This window comes from Cyclopterus lumpus, chromosome 5 (assembly GCF_009769545.1).
Source record: "Cyclopterus lumpus isolate fCycLum1 chromosome 5, fCycLum1.pri, whole genome shotgun sequence".
Lineage (NCBI taxonomy): Eukaryota > Metazoa > Chordata > Actinopteri > Perciformes > Cyclopteridae > Cyclopterus > Cyclopterus lumpus.
The window spans coordinates 1423697-1448376 of record NC_046970.1 but is presented as its reverse complement, the minus strand read 5'-3'; the positions used below and the strand labels follow the sequence as shown (position 1 = coordinate 1448376).

The following is a 24680-nucleotide window of genomic DNA, read 5'->3' as shown; positions in this document are numbered from 1 at the left end:
AAGTTACATTAAATTTAAAGAAAAAAAAAAAGTTATTTTATTTTGTATTTCTATATATTCTTTCCGAAACATGTCCCATCTCTTGCGTGTCTGTTTTCTGATCGCTTGGTTTAGCCGGAGCTGATACGGTAATTGTGTGATATTCTTTAGTACAAAGGGCTGATTACCTGCTGTACATCTTACACATTTAAACACTCGGATCTCTCCTTCTTTTAGCGACGTATCGCTACAAATCCAACAGTCTTATTTTCACGTTGTTTAGTTCCGCTAACGTTAGCCACCGTGCTAGCTTAGCGGATAGCGATAGCTTCCTTCTGGCCCCCTCCTGCTCGCTCTCTGCTCAGCGTGTCACATGTAGAGCTCTTCCTCTGCCTCCCTTCATGATAACGGTAACACGAGTAGTTCATTTGCTGTGTTGGAGGCAGTTCTCAGTGGGTTCGATGCACCATCGAAGCTCACACGTTAGCTACATCAGTTAGCCTGCCCCCCCTCTCCCCCCACGGCTCCCCTTCACAGGTTGACAAGCAGCCCGCGGGGAGCTCCCTCTGGCGGGCCGGTGGAGGGAGCCGGTCGTGGGCTCTCGGTCCCGAGTACGCCCCGGAGCCCCCCGGGGACAGGTTCTGGTACCGTCTTGTCGAGCTCCTGCCGGTAGAAAGTGGGTCTCTCCTCCTGCGACCGGCCGAGAGGAGCCTTCTGGCCGCGCTGGTTAAGCTAGTTTGGATGATTTGTTATTGTATTGACATTTTAAATGAGTGTCCGGTAGTATATGACGACGTTTCTATCTAGACTTTCTGATGTCAACATTGACACATCTACACTCACACTACACATAGTACGTCAGTAGGTCATACTGCACTGTTTAATTACATGTTCCAATGTTGGCATGCACCAACATTAAGATAGTAAAACTATGTTGAGACTCTTATATAAGCTACATTTACATTGAACAACCTGTATCATTCAATGCCTTTCAAATTCATATCCATATTGGAGAACACAGTAGTGGTACCACATGTGTGAAAAAGAAACTGTACAAATGCAAAGTTGCCACTTCACTTGCAAAATATCTCACCTGTAGCCCAAGACTCTTGTTGTGTGTATATGATGATATCCTCCAATAACTTTCCTTTACATGCTCACAGGACAGAGACTCTAAGTGACTTCTGGAGACAGAGAAATGTTCCTGAGGAAACAATAGAGACCTGGTATGGAGGACAGACAATGACTTAAGTATAAATAAATAAATGCATGAATAAATAAAAGTATGAATAAATAAATACAGACAGCCCCAGCTCATTTGCATACAATGACACATAAATACAGGCATAAATAAATGAAGAAATGTAGAAATAGATTTATTTAATGATGTCCTTTTTAAGGTATCAACTTATATTTATTCATTCCTGTATTTATTTATTCATACCTTTTTTATTTAAGCATTTGATTATTCCTGTATTTATTTAAGCATTTATTTATTCCTGTATTTGAGTCAATCAACTGTACTTTTCAAAGACACTTTTTACTGTTTGTAAATAATTGAACAAAAATGATTAGGTTATCTAATCAGGATTGCTCTTTTTTTAAACAATGTTTACATTGATGCCAGCACATTCAGCTGATGACAGATAGCGAATTAAAGATGTATTTTCCATCATATGGTGATCGCCTAGCAGCGTTAGGATTCTGTAATCGGAAGGAAAACAACAACAACAACAACACTCGGAAATCAGAGGTTTTTGAGCGACTGAAACAAAAATTGTATGTGACCTACCTGGTTCAAATTAACGACATGGTTTGACCGCGGATCAGCCTTTGAGAAACCGGGAGAGCCTGATGTCAATCATCTTGTTAATCTTAGCTGGCTAATAGGACATTTGATCGACTTAGTTGAGCCGCGTACGAGAAATAGGGAAAAAGGATTTGGGTTTCTTCTAATAAAATGCAGGTTTTCCATATTTAAGGCCGTAATGACCTTTTTTAAAGAATTATTTTTTTCATAGTCAGGACGCAGAGTTGGGATTAGAACCCAGGGAGCTGCTGAGAGGAATGTTTATCTTTTTAATAGGATTTTATTGTTACTTGCAGAGTCCACTGTTGGATATAAATGCTCACCTCCAGTCACCAGTCCGTCAAGCTCCTGAAGTTCGCGGATGGCACCACCCTCATTGGTCTCATCTCTGGTGGGGATGAGTCCGCCTACAGGTGGGAGACTGACCATCTGGTGACCTGGTGCAGCCAGAACAACCTGGTGCTCAACGCCCTAAAGACAGTGGAGATGGTTGTGGACTTCAGGAAGAACGCAGCCCCACCTGCCCCCCTCACCCTGTGTGACTCCCCCGTCAACTTGGTGGAGTCCTTCCGCTTCCTGGGCTCCACCATATCCCAGGACCTCAAGTGGGAGCTGAACATCAGCTCCATCACCAGAAAGGCGCAGCAGAGGATGTACCGCCTGAGGCAGCTGAAGAAATTCAACCTGCCAAAGACAATGATGGCACACTTTTACACGGCCATCATTGAGTCCATCCTCTGCTCCTCCATCACCGTCTAGTACGCTGCAGCCACTGCCAAGGACAAGGCCCGACTGCAGCGCACCATTCGCTCTGCAGAGAGGGTGATTGGCTGCAATCTGCCGTCCCTCTTGGACCCGTTCGCCTCAAGGTCCCTGAAGCGGGCAAGAAAGATTGCAGCCGACCGCTCTCACCCTGGACACGAGCTGTTGGAGTCCCTTCCATCTGGCAGGAGGCTAGTCCACCAAGTCCTAGACGCACGCCACTCAAACAGCTTCTTCCCGTCAGCAGTCAGCCTCATCAACGGAGCCCGGACCCCCCACGGACTGACTCTTCCATCCCCGGGTCTATTTACCACCCCTGGACTATTTATTTACTACCCGGGACTCTTTCATCCCTCGGACTATTTTCCACCGGTCACTCCTCTGCACATACCAGCACACTTAAATAATACACATGTCACTTTTACTAAAACTGTAGCATTACATACACTTTACAATTGCACTTTATCATACACTGTACATTTAATTCTTTGTCTCGACTGCACTTTGTTGATTGTTTATTTGTTGTTTGTTGTGTCTGACGTCCTATGTTGCACCACCCACCACGCTAAGTTCCTTGTAGGTGTAAACCTACTTGGCTAATAGAACGTTTCTGATTCTGATTCTCACGGATTTTATACAAACTATTTGCAGTTTTGCGTAATGGATCCGCTTTTGGATCCGGGCCAAATGATCCGCTTTATGAACTGAACGGATGAATGAATTGAATTGATGTAACAAGCAATACAACAGCCGCTACAACAAAGTAATTACATCTTGTGCATTTTAAATCTTACAATCCACCACTAACTTTTGCACATAAAGAGAATGAAATGACACATCACAGTAAAACTCACACATTTGACTTTGTCTCTAACCCTTTTATATCTGTTCCAGTAACTGTCTTCTATACAACCATCACTACTAATTCAATATAAAAAGCATCCAACAGATATAATTGGTTTTGATGGCTCGGAGAAGCTTCTTAATTTTTTCTGCATGCATACACTGTGTTTACAGCTTTCCCTGTCAACACAGGATCGCCTCCTCCTCTCCTCTCCTCCTCTCCTCTCTCCTCTCCCCTCCTCTCCTCTCTCCTCCTCTCCTCTCTCCTCCCCTCCTCCTCTCGCCTCCTCTCCACTCCCCAGTCCTCCCCCCCCCCCCCCCCCCTCCATGTGAACTAAAGTCCTGTTTCCGGAGGCGGTGATGGGAAACCGGGGGCACGGCTGGAGGGTTCAGATAAGACCTTCAGTCACCTGTGTGCTCCACTGCTGCCACGCCCTCTCAACTTCCCCACGCTGCTAAATGTTTAATAATGACGGGGGTGCTCATGATGGATGGGACAGAGTGGAGGTGCTCGTTGCAGTGGGGGGGGGGGGGGTCATGTGCAGCAGCTGCATAGAACAAGGACTATGAACTGCAAGCTGCACTGAGCAACTTCACAAACAGACGGGAACGCTTTGCTTCCATATTTTTCCAAAATGTTATGGTAGCATCATAACATTGTTTAGCTGTTTATCTATGATGCTTTTTTTACTGAAGGAACCCGAATTAAGAGAAGAGGCCAAAAGGTCGTCAGTCGGTCAGTCGGTCAGTCGGTCAGTCGGTCAGTCGGTCAGTCGGTGACCTCAATGGTGACCATCAATGTCTCGAGGTGGATAGATGAAAGGTCAGGAGGTCACCTCCTGACCTTTCATCTATCCATTGAAATGAAATGTGTTGGAGGCGTGTTCCCTTTAGGATGCTATACATGAATATTGACATTAAACTGTGCAGCTTTAAAGTGTGTGAAAGTGAATCTGGACCACGATGGTCCAGGTCTGAGTCCTGCTGGTGCCACCGTCTTGCCCCTTTCGTCTCTGCACCGGACGCCACAGTGTCAAAGCTCTGCACACGGCTCTGCAGCCTCCGACAGAGACTCATCATTTAAGTGGATCACACTCAAAGATGCTCAGGAAGGATGCAGCTGCCTCGTTGCTGCCAGCCAAATGCTTGTTGTGGTGCTGATGCTGCATGTGGCTCTAGCTCGATGTACTAATGAAGCTGCAGAGCATCATGAACCCAGCAACCTCATTCTGGTGTAAAACTATTCATTCATTTTTAGTTTTAATAATTGAAACGTTACCCAGCTTGACGCTTTAAGGAAGGGGTTCTGATGGAGGCGTACGCCTGTGAATATTTAGTTCAGCCACCTGGTTCAACATCTCAGCGCTTAGCCTCCAAAAGCATCGCGAGTCTCCATCATCAGCTTTTTAAAACTAAATGTCATCGCAGCAAAGCTTTCATTAAAGATGTAACAAATGGATACAAATAAAGACGTCTCGTGGGAAAAGCACATCAGTCTATTTATTTACGAGACGATGAAGTTTGAGCCTTAAAATAGCGAATATTGTCCTCAGGATTAGTTGTGACGACCATCAATTTCTTCCCTGATGCACATTTGCATTAACAACTTGTTTTAAATGCAGTGTATTGACATGTTATTCCTCGGGACTCTGAGGGAAGAGGCCATCTGGGCTCATTATCTGACAGATCGATGGTCTTGCTGGTGCTGATTGGTGTCTTTGACTTCATCGACACCTGGAGCAGCAGCAGACACGAGCGTCCGAGAGGGCAGAAAACAACCGGAGAGGACGTCTGACTTTTAATGAGTTCTCACTTTAGTTTGGCCTTTTTTATTAGTTTCAGAACTTGACACGGTATCAAATTTATCTTTTTTAATGTAACAGTCTGACGTCCGTGATCAACGTGCACAGGTCCACCACGTTCTGGCTCTATGTGGATGTTTCAATGTTAGTCAACCTGCCCTGACCTGTGTGACACTGTCCGTCTAACTGGGAAAAGGGAGGCTTGTTTCTCTTAGTTGCATCACACTGTGCACCAGATGTGTTGAGTCAAATGGAAATCAAAAAGATATTAAATTAGAATTTACACAATATTTATTATATATAAAGTGTCATACAGTCAGATTTTTTAATTACATCAGAACTATTATGACATTGGTTCTAATATAAAGACATGTTTACAATGTTTGTTGAACATTTAAAGCCGGCTCCATCATCGGCGGCAAGCAGGAGCATCTGGAACAGGTGGTGGAGAGGAGGACACTGAAGAAACTATTGTCCATATTGGACAACCCGGACCACCTTCTCCACCACCTGCTGCAGAGTCAGCGGAGCACTTTCTCCAAAAGATTCATCCAGCTCCGCTGTTGACAGCGGTCACCATGACAACGGCGAACTCCAGGTTGCGCAATCTGATGCATGATGGGTAATATGGGCCGAGTTAGCGTGTTTTCATTGGTGGTCCAGCGGATAGGTCAGTGGCACTCGGAGCGCGGGGTCAGAGGTTCGAAACTCGGCTCCGCCCCCAAGCACCGTTTTAAATCTATGCCCAGTGTACACTCCAGTGTACCATCCAGTGTACCCAGTGTACCCTCCAATGTACACTCCAATGTACCCAGTGTACCCAGTGTACCCTCCAATGTACACTCCAATGTACCCTCCAGTGTACCCTCCAGTGTACCCTCCAGTGTACACTCCAGTGTACCCTCCAATGTACCCTCCAGTGTACACTCCAGTGTACCCTCCAGTGTACCCTCCAATGTACACTCCAGTGTACCCTCCAATGTACACTCCAGTGTACACTCCAGTGTACACTCCAGTGTACCCCCAGTGTACCCTCCAGTGTACCCTCCAGTGTACACTCCAGTGTACCCTCCAATGTACCCTCCAGTGTACACTCCAGTGTACCCTCCAATGTACCCTCCAGTGTACACTCCAGTGTACCCTCCAGTGTACCCTCCAATGTACCCTCCAGTGTACCCAGTGTACCCTCCAGTGTACCCTCCAGTGTACCCTCCAGTGTACACTCCAGTGTACCCCAAAATAAGTTTGAAATACTTTGTGCACATATATGTTTTTAAAAACACATCTTTTATGAAAATGTAATATTTTATCAACAATATGTACAACTATTCAAAAAGTGGATGGCCTTCAGACACAGAACATATATACTGACCCTGGAACAGCCATCCCATCATTGCTCCGTTTGAGATCGATACGGCACACTTTTCATTAAAAAATCAATATTTCGAAGACTAATGGGATGTAAACTTCTGTGAGGTCAGCCGAGCTCGTGACCTCGGGTCAGACCTGAAGGCTCCACAGGAAACGCTGCTCTCACAGCAGCTGTTGAGATGAACTGCTCTGCTGTCTGTCGGCAACTCGCCGGTTTTAACAATCCAAAGTGAAAACTGCTGGAGGGGAAAATGAGAGCGCGTCACGGGGGAAGGGGGCGCAAGCTGCGGACGGGGACCCGTGAAGAGGCCGCGACAGGCCGATGGTGTTGACGAGGAGGAGATGAACACACAGCTGTTCATGCTCATCCATGATTTAAGATAACGTATAGGCACAGTGTCACGGTCCATCGACTTTCATAGGAATATTCACAACACTATGGGGCAATTTGACTAAAAAACAGCACGTCATATTATTACATTATTATTATTATTATCATTATTATTATAATAATTATATTATACAGGTTCGGAGGCTCACGAGGACTCACAGAAAATGAATGTCGCCATCTAGTGGACAGGTGTGGTATTAGATTAGATTAGATGTTGCTTTATTCATGAGGAAGCAGCAGCAAACATGTTTACAAATATACAATACGATAAAATAAAAATAGCAGGGCATATTACATTTAAGGAATTTAAATTATAAATAAAATAAAAATATATAACCAAGCAGAGCAATTTATGTCCCAATTCCATACTGCAGACGGTATTTATCTGTTCCAGTAACTGTCTTCTATACAACCATCACTACTAATTCAATATAAAAAGCATCCAACAGATATAATTGGTTTTGATGGCTCGGAGAAGCTTCTTAATTTTTTCTGCATGCATACACTGTGTTTACAGCTTTCCCTGTCAACACAGGATCGCCTCCTCCTCTCCTCCTCTCCTCTCCTCTCCTCTCCTCTCCTCTCCTCTCCTCCTCTCCTCCTCTCCTCTCCTCTTCTCCTCTCCTCCTCTCTTCTCCTCTTCTCCTCTCCTCTCCTCCTCTCCTCTCCTCTTCTCCTCTCCTCCTCTCTTCTCCTCTTCTCTCCTCTCCTCCTCTCTTCTCCTCTTCTCTCCTCTCCTCCTCTCCTCCTCTCCTCCTCTCCTCCTCCTCTCCTCTCTCCTCTCCTCCTCCTCTCTCCTCCTCTCTCCTCCTCTCTCCTCCTCTCCTCCTCTCTCCTCTCTCCTCTCCTCCTCCTCTCTCCTCTCCTCCTCCTCTCTCCTCCTCTCTCCTCCTCTCCTCCTCTCCTCCTCTCTCCTCTCTCCTCTCCTCCTCCTCTCCTCTCCTCCTCCTCCTCTCTCCTCCTCTCCTCCTCTCTCCTCTCTCCTCTCCTCCTCCTCTCCTCTCTCCTCCTCTCCTCTCTCCTCTATCTTTGAATCCGATGATGGAAACTAATAAACTTTCTTCACATTTGTGACGCTTGATTTTAAAGTAAAGAAATCAAAAAGATTCCATGCACGCTGTAGCACTATGAAGGCCTCATCACACACGGTGTCACCATGCGTTCACAGCCACTGGTTTCCCTTCGCCTCACCAGTGCATCACATTTAATACCATAATGTTATGTTTTCATTACTATTGTTAAAAAGTGACATTCAGACTATATTTATTGATTGATAGTTTTTATTTCAACGTTGCTTCATAATCGACATCATAAACAAGCAAGACGTATGTTTCTAGTATTAATACATTCATTTCATCACTTCATCAACGCACCTTGTAAAGCTAAAGGAAATCTTAATCATGGTTCCTCCTCCATTTCCTTAAAGGTATGAAATGCTTGTCATTTTCATTCTATATCCCCCCCCCCCCCCTCCCAGGACGCCTGAACACAGTGGGGAGAGCAGAGGAGGAGACGTCAACACGTGGAAACAGACTGCGCCGGATGAAGGCCGCCTCTGAGGGACAAGGAGGTCACAAGACTCGGCGGCCAATGGGACGGCGTTGTCGTGCGGTTAAACGCACCCCCCCCCCCCCCCCCAGGAGGACCGCATCCTTAAAACCCCAGTATGAATTTAAAATGACCGTGTGAAAGATTATATTCATACTGGCCGATGCAAAAATGGTGATTATCCACCTTGAACAGTGACACGAAACACAGACATGTTTATCCATCTGTTGGGAGTCAGACCGGGGTCAAACTACAGTCATGTGACTTTGGAGGACTCTGGACTCGACTCGGCCCATGATGCACCTGGGTCCTCTTGGATCTAAACATGGTGAAACGTGCAGCATTGCTTCGCCTGGTGACTCTCTCGGTATCTGACCCACATTGACACAGAGGGTGGCGCCTCCATGACCCCGTTCACCCGTCGTCTGGTAATAACTCGTTATGCAGACGAGCAGAACTCATTTAAATACCATGCTGGTCTCAGATCTGTGATGCCACGTCCACCAGTGTCTCGCCGTCGGACTGATTTTGAGACGGAGTAAATTCTGGGCGTCGGCCGGGTTGAAATTAAAAATCGTCAAATTAAAAGTACACAAAAAATCCAGAACAATAATCAATGTATTATTATTTTTTTTCATTTAATTTAAAATGGTGGACTTTTACACCACTTTCTTTGCAGGTTATTATGAAATAATGTCGAAAATATTCCGTATCTATTTGCAATAACAAATAATAATGATCCGTCTCAGTCACATAAAATGAAAAAGAAGAAGAAAGCCTTTATGTGGACGGACGTGGTATAAAGATTAATGAAAAACAACCATATCAAGAAGTCTATCAACGACACCAAGAACCACAATGCCTCTGGGTCCATACACAATATTTATTCTATCCTATTTTTTTAATTTCACGTTGTTTTTAATCAGAGATTATGATTTATTGGTGCTGCAATTATTTTTGTAAACTATACTGTACGTGGACATGATTATTATTTTTACATTTTAGAGTAGAGACAACTGGGTGACCCTGTTTGACAGTCTACTGCTTCACTGGCGTTTACTTTTAGAAAGGGCATAATAAAAAAAAGAAATAACTTTATTTGTCAGATAAACAAAATGAAAGCAAAAAGATAAATAGTGACATTTTGCAGCTATTTTTTAAATTTATTTAGTGGATCAGTCGTGAACAGACAGTGTGTAACTGTACACTGTTCTTGCAGTACTCAGAGGAGCAGGCTGTGTATAAAGTACATTAAAGCTCCCACAGAGATACTGACGGGGTACAGGAGAAATCAATCCATAAGGTGTATTATTAACCTGCACCACAGAAACCAGTGTTGAATCCCAGTCTCCTCTCAAACAAAACACATAAATAAAGTGGGTGAATAACAGTAGAAAGAGTGGACTGTAAACTGAGTGCCCTCCACACCCAGTGCTGTACAGACTGTAGATAACATGACGTCTGACTTTAAATAAAGACATGTTTTAGAATCAACGAGCCACCGGCCGTCTGCGTCTCAACATTATTGTCCGGCTTTTATTTCATAATCGGATGACAGATTAACGGCGCAGCTTCTACCAAATCTCTGAAGCTCTTCTCCTACTCGTCAAACCGCATTCAAGACACGTCTTCACCGCTGAGCAATTACCTCTAATCTCAAACTTGGCGCTTTTTGGCGAATTTCACCAAAAAGCGACAAGTTTGCATATATGTGGAAAGATTCCACATCAGGTCTCTGTCACATATATATATATATATATATATATATATATATATATATATATATATATATATATATATATATATATATATGTATATATGATATACCCCCCTGTGAGAATGTGGCTTGGCGGTTGAGCCATAGAGGGAGAACTATCCTGGTCGAGGTCACGTGAGGTCATGACTCACCTGATATACGGCTCAGGTGTGTCTGCAGTGTTGTACATGTATGGCACAGTGCGACCTCTGGCTTCCATGCTCCTTGTCACGTAGGATTGTCAGTTATATAAGAGACGATTTAAAACATGTAAAAAGAAATAATCAAAAGTTGGGTTTTTTTCTTCCTTTATATACACTTAGATTTATATACACTTATTTTAACATATATATATATATATATATATATATATTGTATTAACAATATATATTAACAGCATTTCTATATATTCTTTCCGAAACACCTCCCATCTCTTGTCTCGGTATGTTTGACTAAAGCTAAAGCTGTCTGTATGTGACACCTGTTGAGCTTCGACTTGGTAACGGGCTCTCTTCAAAAGGTCACCTGTTGTAAACTCACTATGTAAAGGCAATAATTTACAGACGAGACCACGTGTGCACGTCTTCATCTCGTGTGCACGCTGCACTCGTCACTCTTCACTGCCACTCAGACCCACTGAGCTGTACTGCACACCGAACACACGTGCAGAGAAACAGTGTTTCCCATGTGTGGAATGGATCTGTAGTTTATAGGCATCACACAGATGTCACAATACATTTACTAACATATGCCTTATCGTTCATATCAGTGGTGATGGTGGCTCACTGCACAGAAGAGCATCAGAGAAAACTAACTGTGACAATGACGCCATCTGGTGGCGGCAGTGCAGATACCCTTTTTACATTTGGACCTTCACATGAACTTTTCATCTCATAATTTCATTTTGATATCTGCAATGACCCTCAAATGTTTCATTGATTATTGAGGCCAACAGTTTGTACCTGACAATAAATACTCGTTGAGCTTCTGTTTGTTGCAAAGTAACAATACAAATGTACCTTGTAGTTATTTTCTATGTATTTCTTTATTTTGCCCCTCAAGTGTTGGTAAATTCTATATGATCATTTTTAAATAAGCTATACAAATTATAATAATGATATTAATTTCATTACGTTCCCACATTGTTTCCCACTTTTATATTAACGTCACATGTTGTTCCCTTGCACCTACATCTATGTATCGTGACCTTACCAGGATCCTCCACCAGACGTTCCCAGTTCACCTTCACTACACGTTTGGGCTAGCCAGGTCTTTCTAGCCGGCCCCCCCCCATCTGATCCAACTCCCCACCAGGTGGTGATCAGTTGACAGCTCTTCACCCAGGAGAACCACGGAGTCCGAGGCGGCGCCCTTTCCAGGACCCCTCCCACCGACTCCAAGAAGGCCGGAGACTCTGAACTGCTGTTTGGTGCATCAGCACCAACAGCAGTCAGAGCCCGACTCCCCGTAGGCGCAGGGAGGCCGACCTCTCGTCTCCTCTGGCCGAGATCTGGTTCACGTGACAGAACCTGCCACCAAGAAAATAAAATGTGTAAAATCAACCAGTTTAATTAAGACGTTAGATTTGTTCAGCTTGTGGCCTATTTATATATTCAAGGAGATAAGTCACAACCCAGCACTGTATGGATCTGTTATTGTTTCTGTTATGATCTCGTCAACGCTCTGCATCAGCCTTTCCACTTGAGGGGGACGTGAGGCCTTGTTCTCAAAGAAGACACAATGTGGACACACTTTGCAATGATGTTCTTGAGATGAGGTGGGGAGGAGCGCATGAAGTCAGCAGGCTCATTTGTTGCTGCTTCAGGTCCCCTCGAGTAAACAGGATGATTGTTGGTTCATGCACTCTTTGGCCAAAAGCTTCCTCCAGCTTCCTCAGTACGCCTCTCTCCCCGTCTGGAAGCCATCAGCAGTAAGTACACAGTCGGCCCGCCCTGACACAGCGCTCTGCACCTGCTCACGTGCCCTGCTTTGATTGACAGGTCAATGTCATCATCAAAGATGTCTGGGGAATCAATAACACAAACATGTGTGTGTGTGTGTGTGACCCGGTGATATACCACACACCACCAGAAAATATATATTTTATTGAAGTAAATTATACATTTAATACATAAATCAAAAGAAGTGCTCAAACAAGAGAGTAAACCATGTGGGGCTAAACTGTCAGTGTAGAGTTCAATAAAAACATAAAGTATAAAGTCACAACGTGTGTAGGTCATTTAGGAGAACTCTTCAACCAAATCAAAGTTACCGGTTCACAGCAACAATAAAAGGCCCATGAAAGATGGCTGCTCTATGACTGTGTGCTCTCTCAGGTGTGTCTGACTACAGGAAGAAAGGCCCAGGTGAGCTTCCCACCCCTTTTTAGAAGCTCCGCCCCTTGGCCTGGGTCCTAATCACAGGCTGCCCGTTGCCTGCCTTACCACATATATGTAATTTCTCCATTTGACAGAAACATGTATTAATGTTTATCAACCAGTTAATTACAGAAGCAGCTCGTCGGGTTCTTCAGGAGCTTCTGGAGTCAGAGCTGCAACGAATAACTGATTTAAGAATTAGAGAAACAGAACTTGAGGAAGAGTTGTAGAGAAATATGGATCGATCATCAACGCCTGAGGAGCCAAGACATATGTTGAAGTTGAGAAACTGAAATGATTTCAAACATGCAGCAGGTTTCAACAGAGTCTCTGTCTGTAAATGAGGGAACAAAGTTCACTTTCACAGCGCCGCTCCTCTTCCTGGAATGAAGCTCAGCTTGATAAGCCCCTCCCTCTTCCTCCTGCTGTCAATCACAGACAGCTGCACTGTGTCCACATCCTTCCTGGCCCCTCCCCTTCAGATCTACAGCTCTAAAGATTGGTGTAACCAACATGGAGGCGGAGCAGTAGAGCTGACACGCCCCGTTCACTGAACCGTCACATGTTGTTCAGACCTGAAGTCAGAGTCTCTTCTGAGGAAGTGAAACTCAGACACTCGTTGTTACCGAGAGGTGAAATGGAGCCCAAAGGAGATCAGCTGGACCGGGAGACCTTCTCTTGTTCCATCTGTCTGGATCTCCTGAAGGATCCGGTGACTATTCCCTGTGGACACAGCTACTGCATGAACTGTATTAAAGACCACTGGGATGAAGAGGACGGGAAGAAGCTCCTCAGCTGCCCTCAGTGTAGGCAGACCTTCACACCGAGGCCTGTCCTGCTGAAGAACACCATGTTGGCAGTTGTAGTGGAGCAGCTGAAGAAGACTGGACTCCAAGCTGCTCCTGCTGATCACTGCTATGCTGGACCTGAAGATGTGGCCTGTGATGTCTGCACTGGGAGGAGACTGAAGGCCTTCAAGTCCTGTCTGGTGTGTCTGGTTTCTTACTGTGAGAAACACCTCCAGCCTCATTGTGATGTACCTCAATTAAAGAAACACCAGCTGGTGGACCCCTCCAACCAGCTCCAGGAGAACATCTGCTCTCGTCACGACGAGGTGATGAAGATGTTCTGCCGTACTGATCAGCAGTGTATCTGCTACCTCTGCTCTCTGGATGAACATAAAGGCCACGACACCGTCTCAGCTGCAGCAGAAAGGACCGAGAGGCAGAGAGAGCTGGAGGGGAGTCGACTAAACATCCAGCAGAGAATCCAGGACAGAGAGAAAGACCTGAAGCTGCTCCATCAGGAGGTGGAGGCCATCAACCTCTCTGCTGATAAAACAGTGAAGGACAGTGAGAAGATCTTCACTGAGCTGATCCGTCTCATGAAGAAAAGAAGCTCTGATGTGAAGCAGCAGGTCAGATCCCAGCAGAGAACTGAAGTGAGTCGAGTCAAAGAGCTTCAGGAGAAGCTGGAGCAGGAGATCACTGAGCTGAAGAGGAACGACGCTGAGCTGCAGAAGCTCTCACACACAGAGGATCTCCACCAGCTTCTCCACCACTACCCCTCACTGTCACCACTCAGTGGGTCTACAGACTCATCCAGCATCAACATCCGTCCTCTGAGGTACTTTGAGGACGTGACGGCGGCTGTTTCAGGACTCAGAGATGAACTACAGGACGTCCTGAGAGACAAGTGGACAAACGTCTCACTGACGGGGACTGAAGTGGATGTTTTACTGTCTGCACCAGAGCCCACGACCAGAGATGGATTCTTAAGATGTTCACGTGAACTCACTCTGGATCCAAACACAGCAAACACACAGCTGTTATTATCTGATGGGAACAGAAAAGCAACTTTTATGAATGAACATCAGTCTTATTCTAGTCACCCAGACAGGTTCAGTGGATGGTTTCCTCAGGTCCTGAGTAGAGAGAGTCTGACTGGACGTTGTTACTGGGAGGTGGAGTGGAGAGGAAGAGGAGTTGAAGTAGCAGTTTCATACAAGAACATCATCAGAACAGGGAATGAATGTGTGTTTGGATCCAATAACAAATCTTGGGCTTTACGTTGTGACAATACCAGTTATAACTTTTGGTACAACAAAGTCCAAACCCCCGTCTCTGGTCCTGAGTCCTCCAGACTAGGAGTGTACCTGGATCACAGAGCAGGTATTCTGTCCTTCTACAGCGTCTCTGGAACCATGACTCTCCTCCACAGAGTCCAGACCACATTCACTCAGCCTCTCTATGCTGGACTTAGGTTTTATTATTATGGAGACACTGCTGAGTTCTGTAAACTCAAATAGACAGAAGTGATTTAAGGGACAGCCGGTTAAAGTCTGGGTTTTAATTCTTAAACTTATTTTGTTTACTTCATTGTCGCTGAGAGCAGACTTTTCTCCACCTGTCAATCAAACCTTGTGGGCGGTGCTTGTCCATCTCGTTGCTGTGTAAATGAGTTCCTGTAGGTGGCGCTCCTTCCTCTGTGTGTTTATGGAGGCTCTCACTGCTCATGATGATCTTTGTTTACCTGAACTCATATTCATCTGCAGGAACATGTAAAATGCTGTGAGCTCTAAATGTTTGATGAATGTTGTTATCGATGTATTTGTTAATGTCTCTTCCTCTGCATGGGTCTTAAAGAGAAAGAAGAGATTCTTTATTCTAGATATTTAGTTCTTACAACTTTCTGCAAAGTGTTCTTGTGTTCATTAGATTGAGAGACTAAATGTTGTTGTTGTTGTTGTCTGAATCAACATACACATGATGCACTATGTTGTGTTATAAAATAAAGTATCATAATCAATAAGCACATCTTTCATTATTCTTTTACATAAGTGAGATTATGGTCCAACACATTGAACAGGTTTACATGATGAATAAAGTGTTTATTGACTCAAGAATGAACAAAGTACTTTCTTCTTGTCGTATTTTCAGGGTTTCATACGAAGCTAATGTATAAAATATGAAACTAATATGAGAGAATAACTGAGGCAGTTTTCCTCCTGAAACACCACAAAGTCCAGAGTTCATGTTGAGAGCAGAAGAACATGTTTTAAAGTCCAAAGTCCATCATCTGAAGACAGCGTCCAGTGTCCTGGTGGTCGAGTCATTCACAAATAGCACTAAACACTGGTCTTGTTTGGTTACTTGGGGGTCGAGGAAAAAAAGAGCTAAAATGCTAAAAAGCTAGAATTGCAGCGCTGTGTGACAATTCTCTGTATCTCCACATGATCTCTTTCACATTACACATCGTCAATATAATGAACATTGAATAGTGCAGCTATGAGATATGTGCTAGCAGCTACAACTAAGATTGAAAGGACAAGGTGCTAAGGGGCGGACATACCTCAGATGGTTCTAGTCTGTTCTGGTCCGTGATGGTGAAGGCCTGAGGTCACGCAGGAGAACACAGACCACGTGAATGAGTCTTGAAGAGAGAGACTTGCAAACAGATTCAATTAGATTCTCCTTCTTCCCTTCAATGTGTTGTGTGCCGTCTTCATAGCTGAGCACTGCTAAGCATTTACAAGTTGAGCAGCTTTCACCTCTTCACACTCCTGGATCTGAGCCTGCTCAGACATGGAGAACCCTTTGGAGTCGCTCCCTCTGCTGAGAGGTCGACCGTGGTGTGTGGAATTCGTCTAGTACTACGTACTACTAAAGTACTACTAAAGTACTACTAAAGTACTACGTTCACAGTGGGAGACGAGAGTACTACTAAAGTACTACTAAAGTACTACTAAAGTACTACGTTCACAGTGGGAGACGAGAGTACTACTAAAGTACTACTAAAGTACTACTAAAGTACTACGTTCACAGTAAGAGACATGAGTACTACTAAAGTACTACTAAAGTACTACGTTCACAGTGGGAGACGAGAGTACTACTAAAGTACTACGTTCACAGTAAGAGACGTGAGTACTACTAAAGTACTACTAAAGTACTACTAAAGTACTACGTTCACAGTGGGAGACGAGAGTACTACTAAAGTACTACTAAAGTACTACTAAAGTACTACGTTCACAGTGGGAGACTAAAGTACTACTAAAGTACTACGTTCACAGTGGGAGACGAGAGTACTACTAAAGTACTACTAAAGTACTACGTTCACAGTGGGGGACGAGAGTACTACTAAAGTACTACAAAAGTACTACTAAAGTACTACGTTCACAGTGGGAGACGAGAGTACTACTAAAGTACTACGTTCACAGTAGGAGACGTGAGTACTACTAAAGTACTACGTTCACAGTAGGAGACGAGAGTACTACTAAAGTACTACGTTCACAGTAGGAGACGTGAGTACTACTAAAGTACTACGTTCACAGTAGGAGACGAGAGTACTACTAAAGTACTACGTTCACAGTAAGAGACGTGAGTACTACTAAAGTACTACGTTCACAGTAGGAGACGAGAGTACTACTAAAGTACTACGTTCACAGTAAGAGACGTGAGTACTACTAAAGTGGGGGTACATGTACGTTTTAGTGTACTACATCTAAGAGGTACATGTTGTACTTTTTAGTGTACTACATCTAAGAGGTACATGTTGTACTTTTTAGTGTACTACATCTAAGAGGTACATGTTGTACTTTTTACTACATTAGTCTGACGGCTTTAGTCTCTTTTGAAGCAGTAATATTAAACCAGAAACATCAGATAAAATAGAACAACATAGTACAACAACTTTACGATAAGTACACAACATTCTTTTCCTTCAGTAAGACTTTTACTGTTTCTTTTTCACAGTGTAGTATTTTGTTCCAACAGCACAGATGAACTGGTTCTCTGGACTTCTTGGCTGCCATGTTACCGGTCTGGTGACCCCTCACAGTGACCTCTGGAGCTGTCGGGGGAGGCAGGCCGTCAGGCTGGACTTGGGTTGGGAACCAATGCAACAGATTACCAGCTCTGTAGCACGTTGGACACACCAGCATGGCACTGTCTCATCAACAGGAGGTTCCCATCCCATAACGCTGGTATGCAGAAGCCTGCTTTTGGAAGGGGGCTGTTTCAAACTGTTGAACTGTGACCGTAATCTGAGAGGAAAAAACATGTCGCTGAAATGTAGTAGAGATTGTTTAGTGACATTGGAATGCAATTTGTGTGTGAGATGGGAATGTTTTGACGGGTTATAGTGAGAGAGAGACGGCATCGTCTTGAAATGCAATATTAGTTTCCTCTTTTGGTGTAATTTTATTCATTTGACCCATCATCACAAAAGGTCAAAGGTCACATTTAGCCTGAGTACACTACTTTGGCCTCCATAGGGGTTCACATGATCAGATCCCCTCCAGGCAGCAGGTGCTGGTGATTCTATTCAGGCAGTAGGACACGTCTCCTTGGATTAAAGTGAACAAAGTCAAATGGACTTCTGTTGGGGCTTCATGAGTCTTCATACGCCGAAGAGAGGAAAGCTACAAACAAATACTTGGAGAGCACTATTGGGGTCTCCAAACTAGCTAACCATCATATCCTTTTCTCTTCTTTTTTTAAACTTGGGGTCAAATAACAAACTGTTCAAAAACATTTATTGAACAGATAACAACAAAGTTCACATTCACAGCGCCGCTCCTCTTCCTGGAATGAAGCTCAGCTTGATAAGCCACGTACGAGACGCTATTGCTTTCTAATCTAACTGGAAGGATATTTTGATAATAAGTATTTCTAATTCAGAGACAGATTCTGAATATACTTTAGTGAAATGCAGGCGTTATATTTGTTGTGACAAATACATTCAACTCATGTCTGACATGGATCATGTCAAACACTTTAAACACATACCTGTTCTCTGCAAACTGCACCCTACAAAGTGACCTCACCCTCTCTGTTATCACGGCTAGTGTCACCTGAAATGAACCCAGCACGTTGCGCAGCCTCCGCAGCGACCGGCAGGGGGCGACAGCGGACTGTCTGAGCGCTCCACAACCGCAGCGTGTTGTGAACATTATAACAATGATATTAATTAATGAAGTTCCCCCAAATAATATATATTAACAAAACTCAAATGCATTCTCAATGACGTTATTTTCTCCCTGTTTATGTTTCTATTACAAATAGGTTTTCTAATCAACGTATTGTTGCCATTTGTTCACAAAACGCACCGTACAGACATCAGTTAAATGAATATATGATCATTTCTTATCTTCAGGGTTGTGTGTGTGTAACTGTCACAACCCGGCTCTGAGGCTCTGTCAAATATGGGAAAGGACACAGTGGATGATGGCAAATTAAAAAGGTTATTTATTATAAGCAGGTAAAGAAAAGACATATTGTGACAATTGTGCCAGTCAGTGACATCAGTATCATGTGAATGTGAATGCGTGAGCATGCTGAAGTGTGGGGCGCTGTCAGCGAAAACAAAGAAAGACCTGACCAAGACAGAAGAAGGATCTTTATACCAGGAAACAACTCCGTTACATCGATCGCGTCTCTCCAGCTGTTAAAACCGACTGACAGCTGATCAGCTGATCCGGAGTCAGTGTGAAGCAGACACGTCCTTCACGCGACGCTTGGGAGGAAAGGACGTCTCATTTCTCTCCATAGTATTCTCTCCTCGCCTGGTAGAAGAGACGCGTGCATGGCTATCTGCTAAGCTAATGAACGAGAGCTAGCGTTGGTTAGCAACAAGCTAAGCTATCGACACAGAGGTGACTCACGTCGGCTGCTTGGGGGCGGAGCCGGGTTTCGAACCTCTGACCCTGCGCTCCGAATGCCACTGACCAATCCGCTGGACCACCAATGAAAACACGCTTTCCCCGCCCATATTACCCACCATGCATCAGATTGCCCTCGTCATGGTGACCGCTGTCAACAGACTAATGTCTCGGCAGAACTTTTTGAAATGATCTCTTTTCTTTCGACCCAGTTGTTTGCAACTAAATATACTTCTATAGATCTATATTTAAGAACAATTAAATTATACATATATATATATATATATATATATTTATATATATAGCTAAATTAATTAAATGTTCAACAAACCTTGTAAACATGTCTTTATATTAGAAACAATATCATAATAGTTCTGATGTAATTAAAAATCTGACTGTATGACACTTTATATATAATAAATATTGTGTAAATTCTAATTTAATATCTTTTTGATTTCCATTTGACTCAACACATCTGGTGCACAGTGTGATGCAACTAAGAGAAACAAGCCTCCCTTTTCCCGCACATGCATATACATATAAATATATATATAAATATATATATATATATATATATATATATATATATATATCAGCTGTGCCAACGTGCTTTAAAGCCACCTCTATCGTGCCAGTGCCCAAACACGCCACTGCAGCGAGCCTTAGCGACTTTCGCCCCGCTGCACTTACACCCATCATCATGAAGTGTATGAGAGGCTGGTCTTGGCTCATCTGAAAACCTGCTTACCACCCACACTGGACCCCCTCCAATTCACCTACCGCCAGAACAGGTGTACAGAAGACGCCATCTCCACAGCGCTTCACTCCGCCCTCTCCCACCTGGACAATAAAAACACTTGTGTGAGAATCAGCTTTATTGGCCATGTGTGTGTGCACATACATGTAATTAAATGGTTAAATGTACTCTCTCGTCGTACATACAAATATACATTTTCATTATATACAATATGGTTAAAGTCATTCATGAACCAACTTCAAGGTATGATACCACAAATACAATACTGGTATATTTATCTATAATAGTACTAAATAAAACATCTGTATGGTTCCCTTTTTCACCAGCTTGTTCCTGGACCGATTTTTGAACACTTAACAAATAGCATTAATATTAGTATTATCCTAGTTTGCATGCATGTGAAAAGATTCCACATTTGTCACATGTCTAATTCTGGAGGGAGGGGGGAAACCCCTCCTAATCTTGTCACATTTATAATGTTTATAATTGTTATAATTTTGAAAAATGCAAATTTTGGTTAAAAATTATTGCGCAATCTTGAAATTGGACAAATATTGCGCAATCTTTAAATTCTAAAAGACAAAGCTCCCCACGAATCTGTATATGTTGGCTTACGCTCTCGCCTTCCACACCAGATAAGATGCGGGTTCGAAACCCGGGTGTGGCGGTGGTTCGCACAAAGCGACTCCCCGCGCTTGGTGGGTTTACTCATTTCCTCCCACTTGGATCCGCAAACGGACCACAAATTTCGGACGGTTCTCAACGATACTATGCCCCCCGAGAGAACCGTGTCGGCGTCAGTTGAGCCAAATTGGGAGAACTATCCCTGGATTGCGGTCACGGGACTTCATGACTCCCCGGTACCTCCAACAGGGACACTTGTGTGTGCAGTGTATACATTGCATAATGAGAGTGCGACCTCTGGCTTCAACTGGCGTTTGGCACGTAGGATTACCAGCGATACCAGTGCACGGTGTAACTGGCAGTTTAAAAAAGAAAATGTTCATTTATCAACAAAAAAAAAAAAGTTACATTAAATTTAAAGAAAAAAAAAAAGTTATTTTATTTTTTATTTCTATATATTCTTTCCGAAACATCTCCCATCTCTTGCGTGTCTGTTTTCTGATCGCTTGGTTTAGCCGGAGCTGATACGGTAATTGTGTGATATTCTTTAGTACAAAGGGCTGATTACCTGCTGTACATCTTACACATTTAAACACTCGGATCTCTCCTTCTTTTAGCGACGTATCGCTACAAATCCAACAGTCTTATTTTCACGTTGTTTAGTTCCGCTAACGTTAGCCACCGTGCTAGCTTAGCGGATAGCGATAGCTTCCTTCTGGCCCCCTCCTGCTCGCTCTCTGCTCAGCGTGTCACATGTAGAGCTCTTCCTCTGCCTCCCTTCATGATAACGGTAACACGAGTAGTTCATTTGCTGTGTTGGAGGCAGTTCTCAGTGGGTTCGATGCACCATCGAAGCTCACACGTTAGCTACATCAGTTAGCCTGCCCCCCCTCTCCCCCCACGGCTCCCCTTCACAGGTTGACAAGCAGCCCGCGGGGAGCTCCCTCTGGCGGGCCGGTGGAGGGAGCCGGTCGTGGGCTCTCGGTCCCGAGTACGCCCCGGAGCCCACCGGGGACAGGTTCTGGTACCGTCTTGTCGAGCTCCTGCCGGTAGAAAGTGGGTCTCTCCTCCTGCGACCGGCCGAGAGGAGCCTTCTGGCCGCGCTGGTTAAGCTAGTTTGGATGATTTGTTATTGTATTGACATTTTAAATGAGTGTCCGGTAGTATATGACGACGTTTCTATCTAGACTTTCTGATGTCAACATTGACACATCTACACTCACACTACACATAGTACGTCAGTAGGTCATACTGCACTGTTTAATTACATGTTCCAATGTTGGCATGCACCAACATTAAGATAGTAAAACTATGTTGAGACTCTTATATAAGCTACATTTACATTGAACAACCTGTATCATTCAATGCCTTTCAAATTCATATCCATATTGGAGAACACAGTAGTGGTACCACATGTGTGAAAAAGAAACTGTACAAATGCAAAGTTGCCACTTCACTTGCAAAATAGCTCACCTGTAGCCCAAGACTCTTGTTGTGTGTATATGATGATATCCTCCAATAACTTTCCTTTACATGCTCACAGGACAGAGACTCTAAGTGACTTCTGGAGACAGAGAAATGTTCCTGAGGAAACAATAGAGACCTGGTATGGAGGACAGACAATGACTTAAGTATAAATAAATAAATGCATGAATAAATAAAAGTATGAATAAATAAATACAGACAGCCCCAGCTCATTTGCATACAATGACACATAAATACAGGCATAAATAAATGAAGAAATGTAGAAATAGATTTATTTAATGATGTCCTTTTTAAGGTATCAACTTATATTTATTCATTCCTGTATTTATTTATTCATACCTTTTTTATTTAAGCATTTGATTATTCCTGTATTTATTTAAGCATTTATTTATTCCTGTATTTGAGTCAATCAACTGTACTTTTCAAAGACACTTTTTACTGTTTGTAAATAATTGAACAAAAATGATTAGGTTATCTAATCAGGATTGCTCTTTTTTTAAACAATGTTTACATTGATGCCAGCACATTCAGCTGATGACAGATAGCGAATTAAAGATGTATTTTCCATCATATGGTGATCGCCTAGCAGCGTTAGGATTCTGTAATCGGAAGGAAAACAACAACAACAACAACACTCGGAAATCAGAGGTTTTTGAGCGACTGAAACAAAAATTGTATGTGACCTACCTGGTTCAAATTAACGACATGGTTTGACCGCGGATCAGCCTTTGAGAAACCGGGAGAGCCTGATGTCAATCATCTTGTTAATCTTAGCTGGCTAATAGGACATTTGATCGACTTAGTTGAGCCGCGTACGAGAAATAGGGAAAAAGGATTTGGGTTTCTTCTAATAAAATGCAGGTTTTCCATATTTAAGGCCGTAATGACCTTTTTTAAAGAATTATTTTTTTCATAGTCAGGACGCAGAGTTGGGATTAGAACCCAGGGAGCTGCTGAGAGGAATGTTTATCTTTTTAATAGGATTTTATTGTTACTTGCAGAGTCCACTGTTGGATATAAATGCTCACCTCCAGTCACCAGTCCGTCAAGCTCCTGAAGTTCGCGGATGGCACCACCCTCATTGGTCTCATCTCTGGTGGGGATGAGTCCGCCTACAGGTGGGAGACTGACCATCTGGTGACCTGGTGCAGCCAGAACAACCTGGTGCTCAACGCCCTAAAGACAGTGGAGATGGTTGTGGACTTCAGGAAGAACGCAGCCCCACCTGCCCCCCTCACCCTGTGTGACTCCCCCGTCAACTTGGTGGAGTCCTTCCGCTTCCTGGGCTCCACCATATCCCAGGACCTCAAGTGGGAGCTGAACATCAGCTCCATCACCAGAAAGGCGCAGCAGAGGATGTACCGCCTGAGGCAGCTGAAGAAATTCAACCTGCCAAAGACAATGATGGCACACTTTTACACGGCCATCATTGAGTCCATCCTCTGCTCCTCCATCACCGTCTAGTACGCTGCAGCCACTGCCAAGGACAAGGCCCGACTGCAGCGCACCATTCGCTCTGCAGAGAGGGTGATTGGCTGCAATCTGCCGTCCCTCTTGGACCCGTTCGCCTCAAGGTCCCTGAAGCGGGCAAGAAAGATTGCAGCCGACCGCTCTCACCCTGGACACGAGCTGTTGGAGTCCCTTCCATCTGGCAGGAGGCTAGTCCACCAAGTCCTAGACGCACGCCACTCAAACAGCTTCTTCCCGTCAGCAGTCAGCCTCATCAACGGAGCCCGGACCCCCCACGGACTGACTCTTCCATCCCCGGGTCTATTTACCACCCCTGGACTATTTATTTACTACCCGGGACTCTTTCATCCCTCGGACTATTTTCCACCGGTCACTCCTCTGCACATACCAGCACACTTAAATAATACACATGTCACTTTTACTAAAACTGTAACATTACATACACTTTACAATTGCACTTTATCATACACTGTACATTTAATTCTTTGTCTCGACTGCACTTTGTTGATTGTTTATTTGTTGTTTGTTGTGTCTGACGTCCTATGTTGCACCACCCACCACGCTAAGTTCCTTGTAGGTGTAAACCTACTTGGCTAATAGAACGTTTCTGATTCTGATTCTCACGGATTTTATACAAACTATTTGCAGTTTTGCGTAATGGATCCGCTTTTGGATCCGGGCCAAATGATCCGCTTTATGAACTGAACGGATGAATGAATTGAATTGATGTAACAAGCAATACAACAGCCGCTACAACAAAGTAATTACATCTTGTGCATTTTAAATCTTACAATCCACCACTAACTTTTGCACATAAAGAGAATGAAATGACACATCACAGTAAAACTCACACATTTGACTTTGTCTCTAACCCTTTTATATCTGTTCCAGTAACTGTCTTCTATACAACCATCACTACTAATTCAATATAAAAAGCATCCAACAGATATAATTGGTTTTGATGGCTCGGAGAAGCTTCTTAATTTTTTCTGCATGCATACACTGTGTTTACAGCTTTCCCTGTCAACACAGGATCGCCTCCTCCT

The 24680-nt window shown here is 43.8% G+C and overlaps 1 protein-coding gene and 2 long non-coding RNA genes across 3 annotated transcripts; all 3 read left to right on the top strand.

The window, feature by feature from the left end:
• The first annotated feature begins 73 nt into the window (after nt 1–73).
• On the top strand, nt 74–2195 carry LOC117730737. Its single transcript, XR_004609484.1, has 3 exons — nt 74–128; nt 1143–1205; nt 2086–2195. It is a non-coding gene; the product is annotated as an uncharacterized LOC117730737 (long non-coding RNA).
• A 10948-nt stretch (nt 2196–13143) lies between these two features.
• Nucleotides 13144–15451, top strand: LOC117730711 (tripartite motif-containing protein 16-like). Its single transcript, XM_034532641.1, has one exon. The coding sequence runs from the start codon at nt 13203–13205 to the stop codon at nt 14946–14948; it is 1746 nt and encodes a 581-aa protein (XP_034388532.1). The 5' UTR covers nt 13144–13202; the 3' UTR covers nt 14949–15451.
• A 5665-nt stretch (nt 15452–21116) lies between these two features.
• LOC117730736 lies at nt 21117–23275 on the top strand. Its single transcript, XR_004609483.1, has 3 exons — nt 21117–21208; nt 22223–22285; nt 23166–23275. It is a non-coding gene; the product is annotated as an uncharacterized LOC117730736 (long non-coding RNA).
• The last annotated feature ends 1405 nt before the right edge of the window (nt 23276–24680 follow it).

What these genes read in the sequence shown, in the direction of transcription:
- LOC117730711 (XM_034532641.1), top strand. Translation starts at nt 13,203, where the DNA reads ATGTTGTTCAGACCTGAAGTCAGAGTCTCTTCTGAGGAAGTGAAACTC.